Source organism: Pan troglodytes, chromosome 17 (genome assembly GCF_028858775.2).
Source record: "Pan troglodytes isolate AG18354 chromosome 17, NHGRI_mPanTro3-v2.0_pri, whole genome shotgun sequence".
Taxonomy (NCBI): Eukaryota; Metazoa; Chordata; class Mammalia; order Primates; family Hominidae; genus Pan; species Pan troglodytes.
In genome coordinates, this window is record NC_072415.2 from 56,720,439 (window position 1) to 56,745,515 (window position 25,077).

The 25,077-nt window shown below is 40.1% G+C and overlaps 1 protein-coding gene across 18 annotated transcripts in view; it reads right to left on the reverse strand.

The window, feature by feature from the left end:
- The window catches only part of PIAS2 (protein inhibitor of activated STAT 2), a 128,293-nt gene that overhangs the window by 80,830 nt on the left and 22,386 nt on the right, over positions 1–25,077 (reverse strand). For all 18 annotated transcript variants that reach the window (XR_010152075.1, XR_010152070.1, XR_010152071.1 and 15 more), the window contains one exon: positions 20,415–20,889. Coding sequence is in view for 11 of the 18 variants with exons in the window: in XM_054672188.2 (XP_054528163.1) it covers positions 20,415–20,889 (475 nt within the window). In the remaining 7 variants the exon portion in view is untranslated. The remainder of the gene's footprint in view (positions 1–20,414; positions 20,890–25,077) is intronic.

The window sequence follows — 25,077 nt, forward strand, 5'->3', positions numbered from 1 at the left end:
TCCAGGAAGGCTCTAGCGTGAGACAGAACAGTGTAAAAAGGATATTCAGAACTCCTTTTCCCCTCCACCTCTAAGGAATCAGCCCCAACTCTTTTCCCCTTGAGGGAAGTGCCCCTTGGAGGAGAAGGAATCGGCTTCGTAAATGCTCCCTTCACTAGCTCAGAAGTTCGAAATTTAAAAAAGGAACTCAAGACCGGGCGCAGTGGCTCAAGCCTGTAATCCCAGCACTCTGGGAGGCCGAGGCGGGCGGATCACAACGTCAGGAGATTGAGACCATCCTGGCTAACATGGTGAAACCCCATCTCTACTAAAAATACAAAAAAATTAGCCAGACGTGGTGGCGGGCGCCTGTAGTCCCAGCTACTTGGGAGGCTGAGGCAGAAGAATGGCGCGAACCCAGGAGGTGGAGCTTGCCGTGAGCCATGATCGTGCCACTGCACTCCAGCCTGGGCAACAGAGCAAGACTCCATCTCAAAAAAAAAAAAAAAAAAAATGGAACTCGAGTCATTATTAGATGACCCATGTGGGGTAGCAGATCAAATTGATCAATTCTTAGGGCCACAGCTGTATACCTGGGCGGAGTTAATGACCATCCTGGGCATCCTCTTTTCCGGGGAAGAAAGAAGCATGATCCAAAGGGTTGCTATGGTAGTCTGGGAATGTGAACATCCTCCTGGCCAAAACATTCCTGCAGCCGACCAAAAATTTCCAGCCCAAGACCCTCGATGGGACAATAACAATGCAGCTCACCAAGAGAATATGAAAGATCTCAGGGAAATGGTAATAAAAGGAATTCAGGAATCAGTACCTCAGACCCAAAATATTTCCTGAGCGTTCCACATACAACAAAGAAAGGATGAAGGACCTATGGAATTCCTAGAGAGGCTGAAAGAGCAAATGAGACAATATGCAGGCCTAGACTTAGAAGACCCTCTTGGGCAGGGAATACTCAAGTTACATTTTGTTATGAACAGTTGGCCAGATATTGCTAAGAAATTACAAAAGATAGAGAATTGGAAAGACTGGACTATTGAAGAGCTTTTAAGAGAAGCTCAAAAAGTATATATGAGAAGAGATGAAGAAAAGCAGAAACAAAAAGGAAAAATTACGTTACCCACCTTCCAACAGGGGTTCCAAAAGACAAGGCCCACTGATACTACTCTCCATTACCTACAGACCCCACACCCCTAAACAAGGGCTACAGGGGGCCAAAGCTTACAAAGGATTTAAGTCCTCACATGCTAAACCATATAAAGGACATAGAGAGACAAGACCAGGTAACCTCAGAACAGGAAGGGAGGGAGGACAAAATACATGCTTCAAATGTGGAGGAGCAGTCATTTTAAGAGAGAATGCCCTGAATGGGAGAAGGAGAAAGAAGTCATTCCATTTAAGGGAGTCAGGGGCTCTATTCTTTTTATCTTGAATCCTACCAAGAGCCCTTGATAAACTGAGAGGTGGGACCCAAACATGAAGTTATAACCCTTTTAACAGATTCAGGAGCAGCTCGTTCCTGTTTGTTTCCCTTCACCTAATGTCCCTTGCTCCTCAGAAGAACTTTTTGTCTTGGGGGTGAAAGGAGAAAGGTTTAAAGCAAGAATCTTAGAAGACACAGAGGTCAAATATAAAAATTGATCAGCCCACTTTCAATTTCTGTTAATCCCTGAGGCAGGAATTAACCTATTAGGAAGAGATTTAATGCTAAAACTAGGTATAGGCCCACATGTCAGTCCAAACGGATTTCTCACCTCATTAAATCTACTTACCACTGCAAATGAAAAATATATTCATCCTGATGTATGGGCGAGAGAAGGAAATGGAGGAAGACTTCAAGTTGCTCCAATACATATGAAGTTAAAACCCCCAGGGGAAATAGTAAGAAGAAAGCAATATCCCATTCCCCTAGAGGGCAGGATAGGCCTAAAACCTGTAGTCGAAGGTCTCATTCAAGATAAGCGCCTTGAACACTGTATGTCCCCTTATAATACTCCAATATAGCCTGTAAAGAAATTAGACGGGTCATGCTGACTAGTGCAAGGCCCCAGAGCTATTAACTAAACAGTCCAGACTACCCACCCTGTTGTTCCCAACCCTTACACTATCCTCAGCAAAATACCATATGACCATCAATGGTTTACAGTGATAGACTTAAAAGACACCTTCTAGGCATGGCCCTTGGCTGAGGACAGCAGGGACATATTTGCTTTTGAATGGGAAGATCCTCATTCTGAGCGAAAGCAACAATACCAATAGATAGTCTTGCCCCAAGAGTTTAGAGATTCACCTAACCTCTTTGGTCAAATCCTAGAACAGATTCTAGAACAAATTTGTACCCCCAAAACACATATGCTTGCTCCAATACGTGGATGACCTGCTTATATCTGGTGAAGCTATAGAACAGGTGGCTGTCTTCTCCACACACCTTCTTAACCATTTACAAGAGAAGGGGTTACGAGTTTCAAAAGGAAAGCTCCGATCTGTGGAACCCAAGGTTAAGTATTTAGGACACTTAATAAGTAAAGGCAAGCCAAGGATAAGGCCTGAACGGGTCAAAGGAATCGTGTCCTTACCTTTGCCTAAAACCAAGAAAGAACTCAGAAAACTTTTGGGATTAGTTGGGTATTGCTGACTATGGATTGATTAATATGCCCTAGAGATGAAACCCTTATACCTGAAGCTCACCCAGGAAAAGCCTGACTTTCTCCTATGGACTTCTGATGAAATCCACCAGGTTGAGGAGCTAAAACACCTACTCATCACTACCCCTGTCTTAGCCCTTCCTTCCCTAGAAAAACCATTTCACCTTTTCATTAACGCAAACAAGGGGGTAGCTTTAGGGGTGCTTACTCAAGAACATGGGGGCCACTGACAACCTGTGGCCTTTGTATCAAAAGTTTTTGACCCAGTAACCTGTGGGTGGCCCAAATGTGTTCAATTTATCACGGCTACCGCCTTGTTAACTAACAAAAGCAGGAAGCTAACCTTTGGGGGAAACTTGGTGGTGACCACACCCCATCACGTTAGGACAATCTTAAAAGGCAGGAAGATGGCTCACCGACTCAAGGATTTTAAAGTATGATGCTATCTTACTAGAAAGAGGTAACTTAACATTAACCACTGATAATTCACTTAACCCAGCAGGTTTCCTGACAGGGAACCCAAATCTAAAAGGCCCTGAGCATAAATGTATAGATTTAATTGATTATCACACAAAGGTCAAGGCCGATTTAAGAGAGACCCTTTTCAAAACAGGACATCTATTCATAGATGGCCCCTCTAGGGTAACTGGGGGAAAAAGGAGTAATGGGTATTCGGTGGTTGATGGAGAAGCTCTTGCAGAAGTAGAGTCAGGAAGATTGCCCAATAATTGGTTGGCCCAAACATGTTAATGCATGTTTAACATGCATTAAATCAGGCTTTAAAACATTTACAAAACCAAGAAGGGAATATTTATACTGATTCTAAATATGTCTTTGGGGTAGCCCATACCTTTGGAAAAATTTGGACTGAACAAGGTCTCATTAATAGCAAAGGCCAAGACCTTGTCCACAAAGAATTAATCACCCAGGTATTAGATAACCTTCAGTTGCTAGAAGAAATAGCTATCGTTCATGTCCCAGGACACCAGAAAAATCCTTCTTTTGAAAGCCGAGGGAATAACCTTCAGACCAAATAGCCAAACAAGCTGCCGTTTCCTCTGAAACGCCCGTTTTTCGCCTCCCTTCTTGTCTTTCTCCCCCTACCGCCATTCCCATCTTCTCCCCCGCTGAAAAGGAGAAGTTAATAAAAATAGGAGCCAAGGAAAACTCAGAAGGGAAATGGGTGTTACCAGATCAAAGAGAAATGCTATCCAAATGTCTCATGAGGGAGGTTTTATCTCAGTTGCATCAAGAAACCCACTGGGGACCTCAAGCTCTGTGTGATGCAGTTCTTGGAGTCTCCAGATGTAGAGGAATTTATACTCTAGCAAAACAAGTTACAGATAATTGTTTAATATGCAAAAAAACTAATAAGCGAATCCTAAGAAAACCACCCATCGGAGGAAGAAACCCTGGAATAGGGCCATTCCAAAGCATCCAAATAGATTACACTGAAATGCCCCCAATAGGTCGCCTAAAGTATCTACAAGTAATACTGGATCACCTTCCTCACCGGGTAGAAGTTATTCCCTTTTCAAGTGCAGCCACCAGTAATGTAGTTAAGGCATTAATCAAAAATATCATACCTAGGTTTGGATCACTAGGAAATATTGATTCAGATAATAGAACCCACTTTGCTGCACATGTCATTAAAAAGCTAGCCCAGCTATTAGAAATAAGATGGGAATACCATACCCCCTGGCACTCATCTTCATCAGGAAGAGTAGAAAGAATGAACTAAACCCTAAAAAGCCACCACACCAAATTAACTTTAGAGACTCGACTACCATGGACCAAATGCCTTCCTATTGCCTTACTGAGGGTCTGAACTACCCCTCGGAAAGATATTAGCTTATCTCCTTATGAAATGCTATACGGGTTGCCTTATTTACACTCCACTGCTGACATTCCTATGTTTGAAACTAAAGATCAATTTCTCAGGAGTTATATACTTAGTCTGTCTTCCACTTTCTCTTCCCTCAGAACTAAAGGCCTTTTAGCAGAGACACCACCCTTGGAGTTCCCAGCATGTCAGCATCAGCCTAGGGATCACGTTCTCATCAAAAGCTGGAAAGAAGGAAAACGCGAACCAGCTTGGGAAGGACCCTATCTAGTGCTTCTAACTACAGAAACCACTATCTGCACGGCCAAAAGGGGATGGACAGACCACACGCGAGTGAAAGGAGTGGCTTCCACAGCCAGAGAAAAATGAGCCGTCACTCCAGGGCCCACCCCCACCAAATTAACTCTAAAAAGGGCTTAATATTATTTTCCCTTTTCTTTCCAACAGAAGGTCACCTTGTCATCTATGTGACTCAAACTAACCATCCCTTAACCCTTCAGTTTGACGCTTGTTCAGTCATCTCATATGGAGATGAACGAACTCAAAGGCAGCTATCAAATGTAGATAAGTATCTATGTCCGTACTGTAGTGAGTCAACAAAGTATAAGCATGGAGCCTTAAAAAGTCCCTGTGGTGACTGGACAGATGTTTGGTGGACCACCCAATATGGAGGATGGACAGCCAGGCCCCCTTCTTCAAACAAGTTGCAAGGACTGAAACAGAAACTCCAACTTATGTGGTCCCACCCCATCAAATTGTAAGTCACTGCAATGTAACCCCTTATCCCCTTATTGCTAATTATAGATAATCCCCAAACAATGGCCCAAGAACCCTCCATATTCGAATGGTATGGGTTAGGAGCAGATGTTATAGGATGGGACCCCATAGGAATCTTCTCTCTGAGTCGGTTGAAAACAATAAAGAAATCCAGACCCAGAGTCCGGGGAATACATGGGATCCAACACTTTCCCCAAACATATCATGCCCAGCATTCTCCTCCCATCTCCAGAACCACCCAACTAAGGTAACGGCTGTGGAGGTGAAAGAATTAAGGCAGACTATAGCTCTAGAGACGGGATACAAAGATGCAAATGCCTGGCTGAAACGGATTAAATATTCCATCCGCACTCTAAACAAAAGAGATTGTTATGCTTGTGCGCACCGCAGGCCAGAGGCCCAGACTGTCCCCTTTCCACTCAGATGGTCCTCCAGCCGACCAGGCATGAACTGTATGGTAGCTCTCTTCCAACGCCCCACAGCCTAGGGTAATGAATTATGCCGAGCTCTCTCTCGGCCATTCCCTGAAGTTCGGCACCCTATGGGTCAGGCCCTGAGGGCCACGTCAATTTTACCTCATGTCTCTCACAACAAGGGGACAACTTAGCATTTCTTGGAGACCTAAAGGGATGCAGTGAGTTTAAGCTATTCCGAGAGCTGACCTATCAGTCTGCCCTGATCCATCCGCAAGTGGATGTATGGTGGTATTGTGGCGGACCATCACTGGACACTCTGCCAAGTAACTAGAGCAGCACTTGTGCTCTGATCTAATTGGCCATCCCTTTCACCCTACAATTTCATCAACCAAAAAGGATAAAGACAAAGGATCGTATAACAAGAGATAGCCCTCATGAGTCCTTTGACCCTCATGTTTATATAGATGCCACTGGAGTCCCGAGAGGAGTGCCAGATGAATTTAAGGTGCAAAATCAGATAGTGCAGGGTTTGAGTCCATACTATTCTGGTGGTTAACTGTAAATAAAAATGTAGATTGGATAAATTACATCTATTACAACCAGCAACGATTTGTTAACTATATTAGAGATGCTAGTAAAGGAACAGCTAAACAATTAGGACCTACCAGCCAAATGGCTTCGGAAAATAGAATAGCATTAGACATGATACTAGCAGAGAAAGGTGGAGTTTGTGTCATCATTGGAATTCAATGTTGTACTTTTATACCTAATAATACTGCTCCCGATGGAACCATAACAACAAAAGCATTACAAGGTCTTACTGCTTTATCCAATGAACTAGCTAAAAATTCAGGAATAAATGATGCCTTTACTAATTTTTTTTTTTTTTTTTTTTTTGAGATAGAGTCTTGCTCTGTCACCCAGGCTGGAGTGCAGTGGCGCTACCTCAACTCACTACAAGCTCTGCCTCCCAGGTTCACACCATTCTCCCGCCTCAGCCTCCCAAGTAGCTGTGACTACAGGTGACTGCCACCAAGCCCAGCTAAATTTTTTTTTGTATTTTTAGTAGAGATGGGGTTTCACCGTGTTAGCCAGGATGGTCTCGATCTCCTGACCTCATGATCCACCTGCCTCAGCCTCCCAAAGTACTGGGATTACAGGCGTGAGCCACAGCGCCCGGCCTCCTTCACTAATTTAATGGAAAAATGGTTTGGCAAATGGAAAGGACTTATGTCCTCAATCCTTACTTCTCTTGCCTTTGTAACAGGTGTGCTTATTCTTGTAGGATGTTATATCATACCCTGTGCCGGAAGCCTAGCACAAAGGCTTATTGAAACAGCTCTTACTAAAACCTTTTTCAATCTCCCCACCACCTTATTCAGATAAGCTCCTACTTTTAGAAAACCAGGCAGAATAACAGAGTCAAGAAATGTTAAAAACGTTTGAAGAGGAAGAATTATAAAAATCAAAAGAAGGGAACTGTCAGATATGGCTAAATTCCTCTTCAAAGGTTTAATTTGTAACTTCCTTGTTCTTTGTTCTCGAGATCAACTTCCTTGTCTCTTCTTCTAAGCTACCTGCTCTGTAAACAACTTCTCCCGCCAGTCCCAATCTGTAAGTCACATCTCTTCCTTATTTGGAAAGCGTCCTCTTCACTCCTGACCACCCATTCTGTAAACTGCCCCTCCCGCCGAAACAGCTCTTCCCATCAAAACTACCCTTCCTGCCTTTGCCGCGCCCTGACATGCCCAAACACGTCTTGTACCGTAACAAACAGCCTCCCCCTTCCTACCTAATTATTCATATTCAATTTTAAACAGTAGCCAGTTGGGTCAGTGTAGATTGTGCAGTCTGACTCCAGCCAATGGGGACATGACACAGAACCAGGGAATAACCGTGTTAGGGATAAAAACCCCTTCCCTCCTTTGTTTGGTGTGCTCTCGCAGTGGCCAAAAGTGCAAGCAGCACCCTTTTGCAGAAGTAAATTTGCCTTGCTGAGAAATCCTTCGTTTGAGTACTCATTTTCCGTATGACTCCGAGCTCTTGTTTCTAACAAGCATAATAAAATACCTGCTTTACACCACTATGTTTTGGAAGACTATATTATACAGCAACAGTAAATGAAATAATGCCACAATTTCATGAATTTTGGCATAATCTTATCAATTCCAAGTATTCAGATTCATTTATAATTACTAAATGAGTAGGCTACTGGTATAATAGTTATAACAGCTCTAAATCTATGGATCCCTTTTTCCTCTTTATAAATTTTTAAACTTAACTAGACCAGAATATAACAGTCCTATATCCTAGCCTTAGCCCTACTATCCAAGTTATTCAGGAAATTTACAAGTCTCTCTACACCTCATTTCAAATGGAAGTAACACTTTTCTCACCTGCCTTTTTAAGATGGTTTTGTGGACTAAATGCAGGAACATGTGAAAGCATTCTGAAAACAGTAAGATACTATACATGTAATATATTTTCACTTGTGGAAGTCCTCATCAAAAGTCTATGCTTTTTAAGATACCAAAATTTCAGGAAAAAACAAGCAGTTCAACAGATATATTTTGTCACCTACTTTGTAATATTGACTTTATCTTGATAAGACATTTAGGTCAAAAATTAATATTTTAATGTGCCTAAATGTTAAATATACTTAATATAAAACCTGCCAAGTCATCCCCCACCATCACCCCCTGCAAGCACTATATTGACACCTTTTAATAAACTGGTTTATATTTCAGTAAAAATGCTTCCTAGGCTAGGTGCGGTGGGTCACTCCTGTAATCCCAGCACTTTGGGAGGCCAAGGTGGGCAGATCACCTGAGGTCAGGAGTTCGAGACCAGCCTGGCCAACATGGCAAAACCCCGTCTCTACTAAAAATACAAAATTAGCCAGATATGGTGGCCCATGCCTGTAAGCCCAGCTACTCAGGAGACTGCGGTAGCAGAATCACTAGAACCCGGGAGGCAGAGTTTGCAGTGAGCGGAGATCACACCACTGCACTCCAGCCTGGGCAACCAGAGCAAGACTCCGTCTATAAAAAACAAAAACAAAAACAAGAATGCTTCCTAGCAGTTACTGCCAAGGTTAACAGGGGCTCATACTATGGCTAACATAGGGAAAAGATAAACCAAGAGGTTTTTTAGGGAGTTTTGTGGATTAAAATGGCTCAGTCTAGCCAATCTAACAGTAAAATAATTCATAAAGTAACAATGAATGAATCAGTTTAATTACTCTGCATTTTCTAAGATCCTGAGCTATCCGGTTCTCATCACCTACCAGCTACTGTATCATCACCAACTAAAGAATGTCTTCTCCCACTGCAATGCTGCACTAAAATAAAAGGGAGTAGGGTAGGAGCAGGACTTCTAAAACTCAACAGCTGAAAACAACTCAATTCAAAAATGGACAAAGGACTTGGATAGACATTTCTCCAAGTACATACAAATGGCAAATATGCACATGAAAACATGCTCAACATCACTAATCATTAAAGAAATGCAAATCAAAACTATAATGCAATGCCACCTCACACCCATCAGGATGGTCACTATCAAAAAAAAATAGTAATAATAATAAGTGCAGATGAGGACAGGGAGAAACTGGAACCCCTGTGCACTGCTGGTGGGGAATGTAAAATGGTGCAGCTGCTGTGGAAAACAGTTTAGTGGTTCCTCAAATAATTAAAAATAGAATTACCATATGATCCCACAATTTCACTTCTGGGTGTATACTCATAAGAATTAAAAAACAGAATCTTGAAGAGATGTTTGTATACTCACAGTCATAGCAGCATCATTCACAATAGCTAAAATGTGGAAGCAATCCAAGTGTCCATTGGAGAATAAATGAATAAAACACCGTGTATACATACAATAGAATATTACTATGCCTTAAAAAGGAAAAAAAAATCTGACATGTTATAACATGGACAAACCTTGAGGACATTACGTTTAGTGAAATAAGCCAATCACAAGAAGACAAATAATATGACACGTAAGTCAAATAATAAGACATATAAGTATGATTCTACTTATATGAGAAATCTAGAGTAGTTCAGAATCTTAGAAAGCAAGATGGTGGTTGCCAGGAGCTGGGGGAAGAGGGAATAGTGAATTACTGTTAAATGCATATAGAGTTTCAGTTTTGCAAGATGAAAAGGGTTCTCTGGAGATAGATGGCAGCGATGGTTCCAACAATATTAATATACTTCATGCCACTGGATTTTAAAATGGTCAGACAGTACGTATTTTACCACAGTAAAAAAAAAAAAAAAAAAAAATTGGGGATGGGGACAGTGGTTCATGCCTATAATCCCAGCACTTTGGAAGGCCGAGACGGGAGGATCCCTTGAGCCCAGGAGTTCCAGACCAGCCTAGGGAACATGGCAAGACCTGGTCTCTTAAAAAAAAATGTAAAAATTAGCTGGGCATGGTGGTGCACACCTGTGGTCCCAGCTACTTAGGAGGATCACTTAAGCACAGAAGGTTAGGCTGCAGTGAGCTGTGATCTCACAACTATACCCTGCCTGGGTGAGAGACAGAGAGACCCTGTCTCAAACAAAACAAAACAAAACAAAACAAAACAAAACAAAAAAACTGGGCAGGGCAGGGTACAGTAACACACACTTACAGTGACACATACCTATAGTCCCAGCTACTCAGGAGGCTGAGGCAGGAGGTTCACTTGAGGCCAAGAGTTCAAGGATGCAGTGCACAATGATCATGCCTGTGAATAACCACTGCACTCCAGCCTGGGCAACACAGTGAGACCCCTGTCTACTAAAAAAGTAAAAAATAATTTTTAAAAATTGGGACAAAAAATTTAAATTTCTTCAAAAATAAATAGGGGCTGACCCTCAAACATGTAGAAATAAAAATACACACACAAAAAGAACATTCTCATACAGTTGTAACAGAAGAAATACATAAAGTCAATACAGGCTCTCTTCTATATTAGCAAACTAGCTCATTTTTGATAACCTGTGTCTTAACATGTTGGAACTAACAGGCACACACAAGAAACACTTTACAACTGCGTCTATATAGCAATATCCAATTGTTTACAAATACAGTTTTCACTGAACACTGCTTTAAATTATAATCCCATTATATACAGCAAAGTTTTTCTAATTTAATCAGATTTAAATAGAACATAGCAAAACTGAGTTATTTGTAGGTGATTTATCTATACAGAAATTATCATTTTATTAATAATCACCAGTGATGCTTCCTCTCCATTTTCACTACCACCACCCTACTGAAAGCCTATTATAACCTTCTTCAAATCAAACAGCAGCCCCAACTCCTGCCAGTCTCCCACCAGTGTGGAGTTAGTCCACCTTATCACTTTCAACTCCCTTCCTCTGCTCAAAATGCTCACCAACGTCCTATCTCTGAATGACCCCAGGCTCTTTCCTAGCAAACCTACATTTCTTCAAGCCCCCTCCAGGGCTTACTCAGTTCAAAGGGCTTACTCTACCTGTGGGTGTGTACCATTTTATTTTCTATTTTATTCTGATTAAATAAATCTGATTAAATTAGAAAAACTTTGGTGTATGTAATGGGATTATAATTTAAAGCAGTGATCAGTGAAAACTGTATTTGTAAAAAACTGAATATTGCTATATAGATGCAATTGTATTTTATTCTATTTATTTCTAAAATAAACCATTTTATTTTCTATTTCTGTGACCACTCACAGTTCTCCCCTTTCTTGGCATTTCTTCTCCTACAAACTCTGCCAATCCAAAGTAGGCGCATTCATCCTTCAAAGCTCCCTCAAGTCTCACTACAAGAAGCCTTGACTGAATTCTCCATTCATTAGGCCAATGCAGTAACTGACCTTTAGATGTACAACTGACAGTGCTTCATCATGCAAACACGTATCTACTTGCTACTTATTTCGAATGTGAACATTACTTCCCTAACTGTGTAACAAACACCTTAAAGCCCATCTCATACTTCTGGCTTCTCCACAATTAAGACTACACAGACACCGGGCACGGTGGCTCACGCCTGTAATCCCAGCACTTTGGGAGGCCAAGGCAGGCAGATCATGAGGTCAAGAGTTCCAGACCAGCCTGGCCGACATGGTGAAACCCTGTCTCTACTAAGAATACAAAAATTAGCTGGGCATGGTGGCACATGCCTGTAATCCCAGCTACTCGGGAGGCTGAGGCAGGAGAATCACTTGAACCCAGGAGGCGGAGGTTGCAGTGAGCCAAGATCCCGCCACTGCATTCCAGCCTGGGTGACAGAACAGGACTTTGTCTCAGTGGCGGTGGGGGAAGACTACATAGCCATATCCAAATTAAGTCCTTATTATATACTTATTAACTGAGTTAATAAAAATAATATATACAGTAAATTAGAATATTCTATTTTAATGGCTTTAACATTAATGTGCATATCATTTGAATACTGTTTAATCATATCCAAAAGCTTAATGAATGTGTCCTAATGTTCAAGAATTTAAGGATAAAAAGAGATTGATTCTTATTAATTTTTCACCTTTCAGATTAGCAAAAATTAAAAGACCAACAATACAATGCTGATGAGGGTATAGGGAAAACAGTACCTCCACACACACAAATGGAGTACAAATTGGTGCAATGCTGTGGAAGCTACTGTCGAATTTCCCTCTAAAGGTGAATATCAAAACATTAAATATTCATATTTTGACCCAACAACTTCACATCCGGGCATTTATCCTTCATATATATGTGTACAAGTATTCAGAAATATATGCAAAAGTTGTTCATAGCTGCAATGTCTGTAAAACTGCAAGAATAGTGCCTGATACATGCTATACACAAAAATACTTCTGAATGAATAAACAGTGAAAGCCCACTGAAGATGTACATCAAAAAAGTACTGGGTAAGTTACGGTACATCTATAAGATAATAGAACTACTGCAATAAATCTGCTGTAATAAATTTCCAGGAAATACTGTTAAGAAAGATTGTCACGGTGCAAAACTCTAGGGAACACTATTCACAGATATTACAAACAGAATAGTGCCCCCACTCCCTCAACCAGACACTCTGCCGTTGGAAAAGGTTTTAAGAGACCAGCCTGGACAACATGGTGAAACCCTGTCTCTACTAAAAATACAAAAATTAGCCAGGCGTGGTGGCGGGTGCCTAGAATCCCAGCTATTGGGGAGGCTGCGGCAGGAAAAAAAAAATCGCTTGAACCCGGGAAGCAGAGGTTGCAGTGAGCCAAGATCACACCACTGCACTGCAGCCTGGGCGACAGAGGGAGACTCCGTCTCAAAAGAAAAAAAAAAAAAACAAAAAGAGAGAAGAGAAAAAGCATTAACATAACACAAGCAGAGAAAAAATAAACTTGATATGACTCTAGCTGAGCAATGAATGAGATTACGAAGGACTGTCCCTTTCTTATGATTTTTGATTCCAAATATTAACTACTTTTGTAATCTGAAAAGAACAATGAAGAAATTAAGGAATCAAAGGTTCATAAAACTTTGAAGGTATTTCACATAACACCAGCCAGCCAGACATATCAACATTTATGATGCATATAAACAGCGAACAAAGAGTCACAGAAGAATACATATAAGAATATAATTATATAGTGCCAAGCGCAGTGGCTCGTGCCTGTAATCCCAGCACTTTGGGAGGCCAGGGCAGAAGGACAGCTTGACCTCAGGAGTTCAAGACCAGCCTGGACAACATAGAGAGACCTCCTCTCCACAAATAAAAAAAATCAAGGCCTGGCAGAATGGCTCATGCATTTTAATCCCAGCACTTTGGGAAGCTGAGGCAGGCAGCTCTCTTGACCCCAGGAGTTCAAGACCAGCCTGGGCAACATAGCAAAATCTCATATCTACAAAAAAATTAGCCAAGCATGGTGGTGCATGCCTGTAGTCACAGCTACTCAGGAAGCCTAGGTAGGAGGATTGCTTCAGCCCAGGAGGTTGAGGCTGAAGTGAGCCAAGATTGTACACTCTAACCTGGGCAATTAAGTGACCCTCTCTCAATAAATAATAAATAAATTAAAATCAGTCAGGTGTGGTGGTATACACCTGTGGGTCCCAGCAACTTGGAAGGCCTGAGGTGGGAGGATCACTTGAACCTGAGAGGTAGAGGGTGCAGTGATGCCACTGTACTCCAGCCTGAATGAAAGAGCAAGACCTTATAAAAAGAACAAAAACAAAAGGAATACCTTATATAAATTTCAGAAGCAAGCTAACTAAACTTTTTTTTACAAATACACATATATGATGAAATAAGCAAACAAGAGAAACACAAATCCAGGATAGTGATTTAACTCAGAAAAGAGAGGGCTTTAAAGATATGGTAATGTTCCTTTTTCAGAAAGTAGCAGCTTCACAGATGTTCATTCCCTTGAATCTTTGTAACTTAACATGTTTTATATACATATTCCTTTATACAGATAGAATACAGACAAATTTTTAAAACAGAAAATTCCCAAAGGATCTCATGTTTTATTTATTTATTTTTTATTTTTTTTGAGACAGAGTCTCGCTCTGTCACCCAGGCCAGAGTGCAGTGGCTCTCCGCCTCCCAGATTCACGCCATTCTCCTGCCTCAGCCTCCCGAGTAGCTGGGACTACAGGTGCCCGCCACCACGCCGGCTAATTTTTTGTGTTTTTAGTAGAGACGGGGTTTCACCATGTTAGCCAGGATAGTCTCCATCTCCTGACCTCGTGATCCGCCCACCTCGGCCTCCCAAAAGTGTTGGGATTACAGACGTGAGCCACCGCACCTGGCCTCATGTTTTTTAAAAATTATCTTGCCAGGCACCGTGGCTCACGCCTGTAATCCCAGCACTTTGCGAGGCCGAGGCAGGCAGATCACTTGAGGTCAGGAGTTTGAGACCAGCCTGACCAACATGAAGAAACCCTGTCTCTACTAAAAATACAAAAAATTAGCCGGGTGTGGTGGCACATGCCTGTAATCCCAGCTACTCGGGAGGCTGAGGCAGGAGAATCGCTTGAACCCAGGAGGCAGAGGTTGCGGTGAGCTGAGACCGTGCCATTGCACTCTAGCCTGGGCTACAAGAGCAAATCTGTCTCAAAAAAAAAAAAAAAAAAAAAAACTTAAAAAATTGAAGAGGAAATCAAGACTGCCTGTGAGAGCACATCAGGATGGTTATTTAAGGAAAGAAAATGGAGATTTTTGCTAGTTTGTTTTTAGATTAGGGGATTATCCATTTTGTTAACAGTAGAACCTTAGCTACAGGGCACTTTATTTAGTATTATTGTATACACTCATGTTTTCAAGATACCACAATTTTTCACTTCAAGTGATAAAAAAAATTTTATATCAACCCTTTTGAATAGAAATAATCCCAAGCTGCAAAACTATATACTAATGTATCTTCTTAAATAGAATATACTCATTATGGGCCACAGGCAGTGGGTCATGCCAGTAATCCCAGCAGTCTGGGAGGCTGAAGTGGGCAGACCACAAGGTCAGGAGTTCGAGACGAGCCTGGCCAACATAGTGAAACCCCGTCTCTATTAAAAATACAAAAAAAATTAGCTGGGCGTGGTGGCGGGTGCCTGTAATCCCAGTTACTTGGGAGGCTGAGGTAAGGAGAATTGCTTGAACTTGGGAGGCGGAGGTTGCAGCTAGCCAAGATCATGTGACTGCACTCCAGCCCTGGTGACAGTGCAAGACTCCATCTCAAAAAAAAAAAAAAAAGCATATACTCATTATGGTTTTTTGACATACAGCTACTGGTTTCAAAATCCCAAGAGGTTCTGGAATGACATTTTTGACCTCGTGTCTGTTTTTCACGCCACTGCACTCCAGCCTGGGCGACAGAGCGAGACTCCGTCTCAAAAAAAAAAAAAAACAGTGATAGGTAGGATTCCTGAAAAACACTGTTTTAAGTTCAAGGGTAGAAAGTGTATAAGCCATGAGGATACGTGTATTTCTGGCATTCTAACTGAAGCTACGACCAAAATGCAGGGAGTTTAGTTACTCTTCTAAACAAAATATCTCTGGCATTATTTCATCTAAGCCAAATGAGATAGTTTTGAACACCAAATATGAAAAGTTTTATTTTAGTAAATTTATAAAGAGCATACTATTTAACTTTACTGAGGTTAATAAAAGAGAAACTCTGTGATGAACAGAGCAAAGTAAGAAAATTTCTATTTCTATTTGTGAAAAAAGCAGGAAGGTAAGGAAAGAGAAAAGGACAAGGCCTCTCCCATGTCTCCCTCTTGAAGTACCACTGAGCAAAAGCCTACTACAGCATCTTCACTTAGTCCCCCCCCAGTTTTCTGTCCATGTCTCTAAAACACATTCCACTGTAACCACTACCCTACAGACCCTCTTATCCTCTCTGTCCTGTGCTTAGCCACATTCCTGAGGGGCCTCATGAAGCAGGGTTACCCAAGCATATCACTAGTCTGAATCTTTCTCAGAATAATAGAAAGTAATAAATTTGCTAGTCCTTCAACATAAATAAGGAAAAAAAATTTTTTTAAGTAATAAATTTATAATAACTGCTGGGACAGAATATATAAATGAACCACGACATTGTGCATGATACTATCCAAATGCCATGATAAAGGAGGAATTAGAAAACAAATTAGGGAAATATTTTAACCAGATAAATCAACTCTTTAAAAACAAGGCTAAAGATGAAAGTAAAATCATAAAAGACAGACAACCGGGTAATAAGCACTTAAAATACTTGCTCTTGTTGGCCAGGTGCAGTGGATCACGCCTGTAATCCCAGCACTTTGGGAGGCCAAGGCGGGTGGATCACCTCAGGTCAGAAGTTCAAGACCAGCCTGGCCAACATAATGAAACCCCATCTCTACTAAAAATACAAAATTAGCCCGGTGTGGTGGCACATGCCTGTAGCCTCAGCTACTCGGGAGGCTGAGAGAGGAGAACTGCTTGAACCCGGGGAAGTGGAGGCCGCAGTGAGCCGAGACAGCGCCACCGCCCTCCAGCCTGGGCGACAGAACAAGACTCTGTGCCCCCCCTCCAAAAAAAAACAAATAAAATCGAATAAAATAAAATACTTGCTCCTGTTACTAATTTTAAAAATAAAAATTTAAGCAAGATACAAGTTTTCATCTAAAAATCACAGAGATCTGTTTTTAATAGCACCCAGTAAAGGCAAAAAGTAATGAGATATGACAAGCATTCTCTCACTTTGCTTGTGGAATTTAAACTGGCACTAAAATAATTTGGCAATATGTTATCAAGAGTCTAAAACGTTCTTTTTACTTGATCCAATAATTCTACTCATAGGACTTTGTACAAACAAATAATAAAACGTGAACAAACACTCAATCCTTATTTCAAAGTGAATGTAATAAAGAGATAAAATGCAATACTCCACTTGCTTGGATCACCAGTTTTGCTAAAACATAAATAAAGCAAAAAGCAAAAAATTGAAAAAAAAAAAAAATAGCCACATTGCCTGCCACTAGTCAGGCCATACTAACCCCACTAACTAGCTCTACCCCTCAAAACCTTCCGATTTAACCAAGACAGACTGCAGTACAATCCTGTAAGACAGGAAAAAAAGCACACTGATACGTTTAAGTGTTTTCACATGACTGAAAATAAAAAGGGTTTTCCCAAGAAAGAAAAGAAAGCAATCTTCCACATCAACTATGAAATGTTACTTCCCAATTTATTTCATAAAGAAATTCAAATATATTTGTAAATAATTTCATTAGGCAGTAAGAATTATAACACAGCAATGCAAAAATTTGTTAGTCACATTGTAAGCAATTGATGGGCATTAAATAAAAGCTAAAAAAACTGCATGTCAAACTCCCTGTGCCACTTTAGAAATAAAATTAAATATAAAAGGTTTATTTCTTAGAAAATCAGTTTAAAAGCTACATTAAATGGAAACTAAGTCCCTTTATAAAAATATGAAAAGTATCAAAATACAAAATCAGGATCAATAAATAAGATTTGTATCTATTCCCATTCACACAGAAGCAATCTGATTTCTACACCATAAGAATGCTTGAGTAAGTTCTAGCCAGAGCAACTAAGCAAGAAAAAGAAATAAAAGGCATACAAATAGAAAAGAAAGAAGTAAAATTATTCCTGTTCACAGATGGTAGGCTCTTATATACAGTAAACCTTAAAGATTTCACACAAAAAACCAGTTAGAATAAATGAATTCAGTAAAGTAGCAGAATACAAAGTCAACATGCAAAAATCAATTGCATTTTTATAAACTAATAATAAATATGATGAAAAGGAAATTATGTAGTTTTTACAATAGTATCAAAAAGAAAAAATATTTCAAAATTAACCACAAAAATGAAAACCTGTACAATAACAACTATAAAACATTGCTGAAAGATATTAAAGAACACATAAATAAATAGAAACACAGCTCATGTTAATGTACTGGAAGACTTAATTTTTTTTTTCCCCATCAGCCTATGTGGGAAAAGAAAGACTTAATATTGCTAAGATATCAATACCACCCAAACCAATTTACAGATTCACTACAATTCCTCTCAAAATCCCAATTTTTTTTTTATCAGAAATAGAAAAACTCATTCTAAAATTCACGTGGAATCTCAAGGGCCCCAAATAGCCAAAACAATCTTACAAAGTAATTAAAGCTGGAGAATTCACTCTTCCTGATTCCAAGACATATTACATAGCTACGGTAATCAAAACTGTGATACTGGCATAAAGACAGACATCTAGACCAATGGAATAAATCAACAGTCCACAACCTTTTTGGCCAGGACCAGTTTCATGGCAGACAATTTTCCCACAGGCCAGGGGAATGGTTTCTGGATGAAACTGTTCCACCTCAGATCATCAGGCATTAGATTCTCGTAAGGAGCATGCAATCTAGATCCCTTACATGCACAGTTCACAATAGGGTTCCTGCACCTATGAGAATCTAATGCCACTGCTGATCTGACAGGAGGTGGAGCTCAGGCTGTAATGCTTGAACTCCTGCTGCTCACCTCCTGCTGCTCACCTCCCGCTGTGCGACCTGGTTTCTAACAGGCTGTGGACTGGTGCTAGTCCACGGCCTGAGGGTTGGGGACCTTGGAACAGAGAACCTGGAAATAAAACCTCACATACATGGTCAAATACTTTTTGACAAGGGTGCTAAGATCATTCAGTGAGGGAAAGGACAGGCTTTTCAACAAATGGTGGGGAAAAACTGGATATCCACAAACAAAAGAACAAAGCTGGACACTCACCTAATACCATATATGAAAATTAACTCAAAAGAGATCAGGCTTAAATGTAAGACCTAAAACTATAAAATTCTTAGAGGAAAACACAGGGCAAAACCTTCATAGCATGAAGTTTAGCAATGATTTCTTGGATATGACACCAAAGGCATAGGCAACAACAACAAAAAATAAACAAATTGGAATTTCATGAAAAAATGTTAAGTTGTACATCAAAAGACACTATCAACAGAGTAAAAAAGGCAAACCACAGAGTGGGAGAAAATATTTGCAAATTCATATATCTGATAAGGGATTATATCCAGAATATATAGAGAACTCCTAAAACTCAACAACAATAAAACAAACCAATTCAAAAATGGGCAAGAGACTTGGCTATACATTTCTTGAAAGATACATAAATGGCCAAAAAGCACATGAAAATGCACAACATCACCATCATTACAGACATGCAAATCAAAGCTACAATAAGATACCACCTGACACCCATTATAATGGCCACTATAAAAAAAAAAGGAAAATAAAAGTGTTGTTAAGGATGTGGAGAAACTGGAACCCTTGTGCACTGTTGAAGGGAATGTAAAATGCAGCTGCCACGGAAAACAGTACGGTGATGCCTCAAAATACTAAAAACAGAATGACTATGTGATCCAGCAATTCCACTTGTGGGTATACAGCCAGAAGAACTGAAAAGCAGGGTCTCAAAGAGATACTTGTATACCCGTGTCCACAGAATTATTCGCAATAGCTAAAATGTGGGAGCAACCCAAGTGTCCAATGGATAAGCAAAATGTGGTATCCTATAACACAGAAATATAGAAGTAAAACCAGAAGAAACAGCTAAAATAATTAAGGTTGTTGCCTCTTGAAAGTGAGATTGAGGGGTGGGTAGTGGAGTGAGCAAAAGATTACTATTTTTCTTTAAAAATGTATACTATTGTATTATTTAGCCTTTAAAAGGAAAGAAATTCTAACATAAACTACAGCATGCTAGAACCTTGAGGACATTACATTTAGTGAAATAAGCCAGTCACAAGACAAATACTGTATGATTCCAATGACATGAGGTACTTGGAATAGTCAAAATCATAGACAGTGGAAGTAGAATGGTAACTGCCAGGGGCTAGTGGGAGAGGAGGAGAGGAAAGCTATTGTTTAATGGGTACAGAGTTTCAGCTTCAGAAGATGAAAAGAGTTCTGGAGATGGATGGCAGTGATGGCTGCACAACATTACCAACATACTTAACACCACTCAACTGTACACTTTAAAATGATCAAGATGATACATTTTATATTATGTGTATTTTACAATAAAAGAATTGGAGAAGAAGAAAGATCAAATGATATGAAATAAAGCTTCTATTAGATTTCAGTCATGGTTGCCGAATTTTTATCCGTATATTCAAACATTCGGCATTGATGCCTCAATTTCACTATATTAACAGCACATCATTAATCAATAGTTGAAGGTCTCTCATTTCATTTACTATCTTGTTCAGAAGAAACTGAATTCTGAAACACTTACCTAAACTCGTGGGCTTGATGAGAACATCAAGGACATCATAAAAGGGCAGATTTTTTAACTGCACATCAGGATGGACAGGAGGAATTGGGGGAGATGGCTGCTGCATCTCAAATGTGGGCTTAGTATCTTGAAGCAGCACAGAACCAACAGGAGAGGATGGTGAGTGAGGTGTAACTGAAGTGGAAGGCAACGAGTGGATTCCAGCCACGGCCAAGTCAGGTTCTACAGGTGATGAGCCACCATCCAAACTGAAAACTGATGATTTGATTGTGGATAAATCAGAAAGTCCTTCAAGAGTTCGTGGATATCGGCGTCTATACAATTCTCGGATTTTAATCTGAACCGCAGGGCTGCAGCCGCTCTTCAATAAATGCAGCGCCCTCATCAGGAGGTCATGCTTGCGTCCACTTTTATTCCGTCCAGCAAAGCCTAGTAATACTTGTAGTTCAGAAACCCTAAAACTAGAAACCATATTCTAAAAGGAAAGAAAAAAAAACATAAGCCAAGTCACCCTCAAGCATACAAAAATCCTATCTAAAATATAATGTAAAATGTGATTTTTCCAGCATTCTATCAATTGGCATGTGCTAGTAACAGCATTTCACATACCACTTAGAATCATTACCATTCATAAGACAATCCCGTAAAAATTACATTCAAGTTACGGTGTTAATTATATTTTGTTGTACAAGATCTTAATTTTGGTAATCTATAGTCTATTGGTTTCTACTAACCACTTCATTATCTGATTATGCTCTAATGCAAACAGTTATTTGCTTTATGACTATAAAATCTATCACCAATGAATATACTCCTTTTCAAAACCAACCCCTCCCAATATACAATGTAATGTTTGTTACAGAATTATCACCAATTAACCAAACAAAAAATCAGACTTTCACAATGTTAGATGTGTAACTTTTGATGCTGAGTAGTAAATCCATAAAAATCAAGTCAGAACTGTGATCCAAAATGCAATGAATTTTTTACCCCAATTCAAACATTAACAAACAAACAACATAATAAAGATATTTTAAAATATTAAAGCTAAAAAATCACATACATCTTATTTAGCAGTCAAACTTCTAAAACAACTGAAATGCCAAGCTGGGTATCCAAATGAGAAAAAGACCTTTGAAGAGCAAGGAAATGAGCAGTCATCAATCTTAAAGGGCAACATTTCCTCCACACTACTCTACTGGCTTGTGCTTGGGTGTAAAACAAAGGTTATAAGCAGTTGCAGCTTCACATCACACCTTCTATTTTTTCAGCAAAACTTAATGAATATTTTTAACCCCTTGCAGCCTCAGGAATCCACCTACTTAGTGATTTCCAGTCAATTCTGAACTCAGAGGCAAATCACACTTGGGTCAGATACCACACATGCATCATCTAGCAAGAAAGAGGAAGAACACCTGGAGCTGACCAAAGCCCTGTCAGAAACCTACCCAGGAGAACTACCTGTGGTTTGGTGTCCCATCCCATCCTCATCACTCCCCCAACCCAGCCCGTGCTACACACTCCACAGTCACTTGGGATTCCTTTTCAACCTGCTTGTCTCATCAGTATAGTGGAAATGTGGGGCAGTTGCTCTGTACATTTTAAGTCTCAGGGACGGCCCAGAAGCAATTGTTTAAAACCCTATATGGTTTTTAAATACTTGTTGGTATAAATACTTGCTAGTTTACTAAAATGCAAACAGATTTAAATATACCAAAGTAAACCATATACACTGTCATAACTGTACTTTGTGTACTATATATGTCTCTATATTTCATAATGTACAAGTGAGAGAATATTAAATTGTAATCCTGGCAAGCCATTTTATACTCTAATTCAGTGCTGTCCAACACAAATTAATAGAAGACACACATTAAACCTCCTAGTAGTCACATTAAAAAAACTAATTTAGGCCAGGAACGGTGGCTCACACCTATAATCCCAGTGCTTTTGGAGGCCAACACAAGAGGATCACTTGAGCCCAGGAGTTCGAGACCACACTGGACAACATACTAACACCCCGTCTCCACAAAAATTTAAAAATTAGCCAGCCATGGTGGTGTGTGTGCCTGTGGTCCAAGCCACTCAGGAGACTGAGGCGAGAGGATCACTTGAGCCCAGGAATTTGAGGCTACAGTGAACTGTGATCACACCACCATACTCCAGCCTAGGCAATATTAAGACTGTCTCAAAAATAATAATAATAATGATGATAATTTACATTAACATAGTTATTTAACCCAATATATCAAAACTATCTTTTCATCTCAACATGCAATCATTTTTTGTAATTTAAAAATAATCATTTTTTAAAGTGTCAGTGGGATATTTTTTCATACTAAGTCTTCAATTATCTGGTGTATATTTTACACTTACAATACATCTAAATTTGGACTAACCACATTTCAAGTGCTTAAGAGCCACATGTGGCCACTAGCTACCACACTGTGGTAGCTCTAAATCATACTCTAATAGAACACATACCACAATGTGTGTTACCTCTACAGTGCAGACAACAAAGAAGGAAAACAAGAAAACTTTTGGCCTATCTCATAACAAACCAGTCACAGCTTACTTAACATCTCATGCATTAAACAGAAGACAACAGCTTCTTGGGAAGGGTTTACCCAAGCAAGTAATACGATGCATCTTTCCCTCAATCTTAGTAAATACTTCAATTGATTGTGGAACACTAACACTAAAAAAGGCAATCACACAGATAAAACATAACTGATTTTTTCTAACTCAGAATTCACTACTTTGCTTCACTCCTTATACTTATTGTCAGATATTCTTCATTTTAAGGGAAGCTGTTTTACAGAAATGACAAAACAAAGCACAAAGTCATCCTACCTAAGCTTGACTCTCAAAGGAATTTCTAGGAGGTCTCATATCTCATATTTCCAGTGATAACATTATTTGGCAAAGGATGTTAATGCAACTGGCTCTATGGGCTGTTGTAAATAGACAAACAAAAAGTAAGAAAGAGATAAGAGCTTAGACTATGAATGCGGAATCACAGAATTCTGAACAGCAGATGGGACAGTCTTTGCATTACAAAATGCTGCAAAGATAAAGTATTGCTGGACACATAGCCAAAGGTAATTAAGTCAACAGGGCCCTGTGAAAAACTTCAAGCCAGCAATCAGCAGCTGTGGTTCAAGCCCAAGCACCAAGACTTTGGACCCTGGGAAAGTCATTTCATCCCTCTGGTCATCAATTTCTATTTTAAAATAACAAACACCCCCCAAAAAAATCCCTCTCCTTGGCCAGGCACAGTGGCTCACGCTTATAATCTCAGCACTCTGGGAGGCAAGGTGGGTGGATCATTTGAGGTCAGGAGTTCAAGACCAGCCTGACCAACATGGTGAAACCCCGTCTCTACTAAAATTACAAAAATTAGCCAGGCTTGGTGGTACACACCTGTAGTCCCTGCTACTCGGGAGGCTGAGGCAGGAGAATTTCTTCAACCCAGGAGGTGGAAGTTGCAGTGAGCCAAGACTGAGCCACTGCACTCCAACCTGGGCGACAGAGTGAGACCCCATCTCAAAAAGCAAAAATCAAAAATCCCTTTCCTTTATTTAGCACTTACTGATAAAATAATCTCAAAGCAGCTTACTAAGTAAAATTCTACAAATATGTTGTTTGGTTACCAGATCCCACTTCCTCTAGGAGTAATACCTATTTTTTCTTAACTTAGTCTTTCACCAAGTTTCAGGCCCTTCCCCCACAGTGAGTGGGTGTGGTGAGTAGAGAGGGTCGCCAGAGCCCACATGGGGGTTAAGGTTAGCCTGCTATGAACACTACCAAGAATGGATTTCAGTTGTTTTTCTCCACCAACCTCTGATGTTGGTATCTTTAGTCTAATTTTTTCCAAGCGGTTTTTCCACTCCACTGTGCTGCCTCTCAAAGGCTCCCAAGTCAGCCCACTTCAGTTAAAACTGCTATTCCTACAGAGGAATTTCCCTACAGAGAAAATGTGTTGGCATAATTAATTGTGTAAAAAGATATGTAATCTAAATTCTAAACAAAAACTAACATAAATTAAGACCAGAGTTTTAAGTCAACCTTGTTCCTTTATCAAATGAAAATAAACACAAAATTATTAAAAAATTTAAAGCTGGGATATTATATAATTGAAACACTACATACAAAGATGAAGGCAAGCTGAAGGTGCTACCTCATTAGGTAGAAAATACCTCATTAGGCTGGGCGCGGTGGCTCATACCTGTAATCCCAGCACTTTGGGAGGCTGAAGTGGGTGGATCACTTGAGGTCAGGAGTTTGAGACCAGCCTGACCAACACGGTAAAACCCCGTCTCTACTAAAAATACAAAAAAATTAGCCAGGCATGGTGGCAGGTGCCTGTAATCCCAGCTACTCAGGAGGATGAGGCAGGAGAATCGCTTGAAACCGGGAGGCGGAGGATGCAGTGAGTCGAGACCATACCATTGCACTCCAGCCTAGGCAACGAGAGGGAAACTCCATCTCGAAAAAAAAAAAAAATACCTCATCAAACAGGTATACATGACAGTTACATGTAATCACCAGTGAATAAAAATATTTCCCTGAGATTGCTCTTCAATTCTAAAACATGAGACAGAAGCTGCAATAACGGCCTAGAATTTGGGGAAGTGCTAATAAGGTTAGAAATCATGGTAAA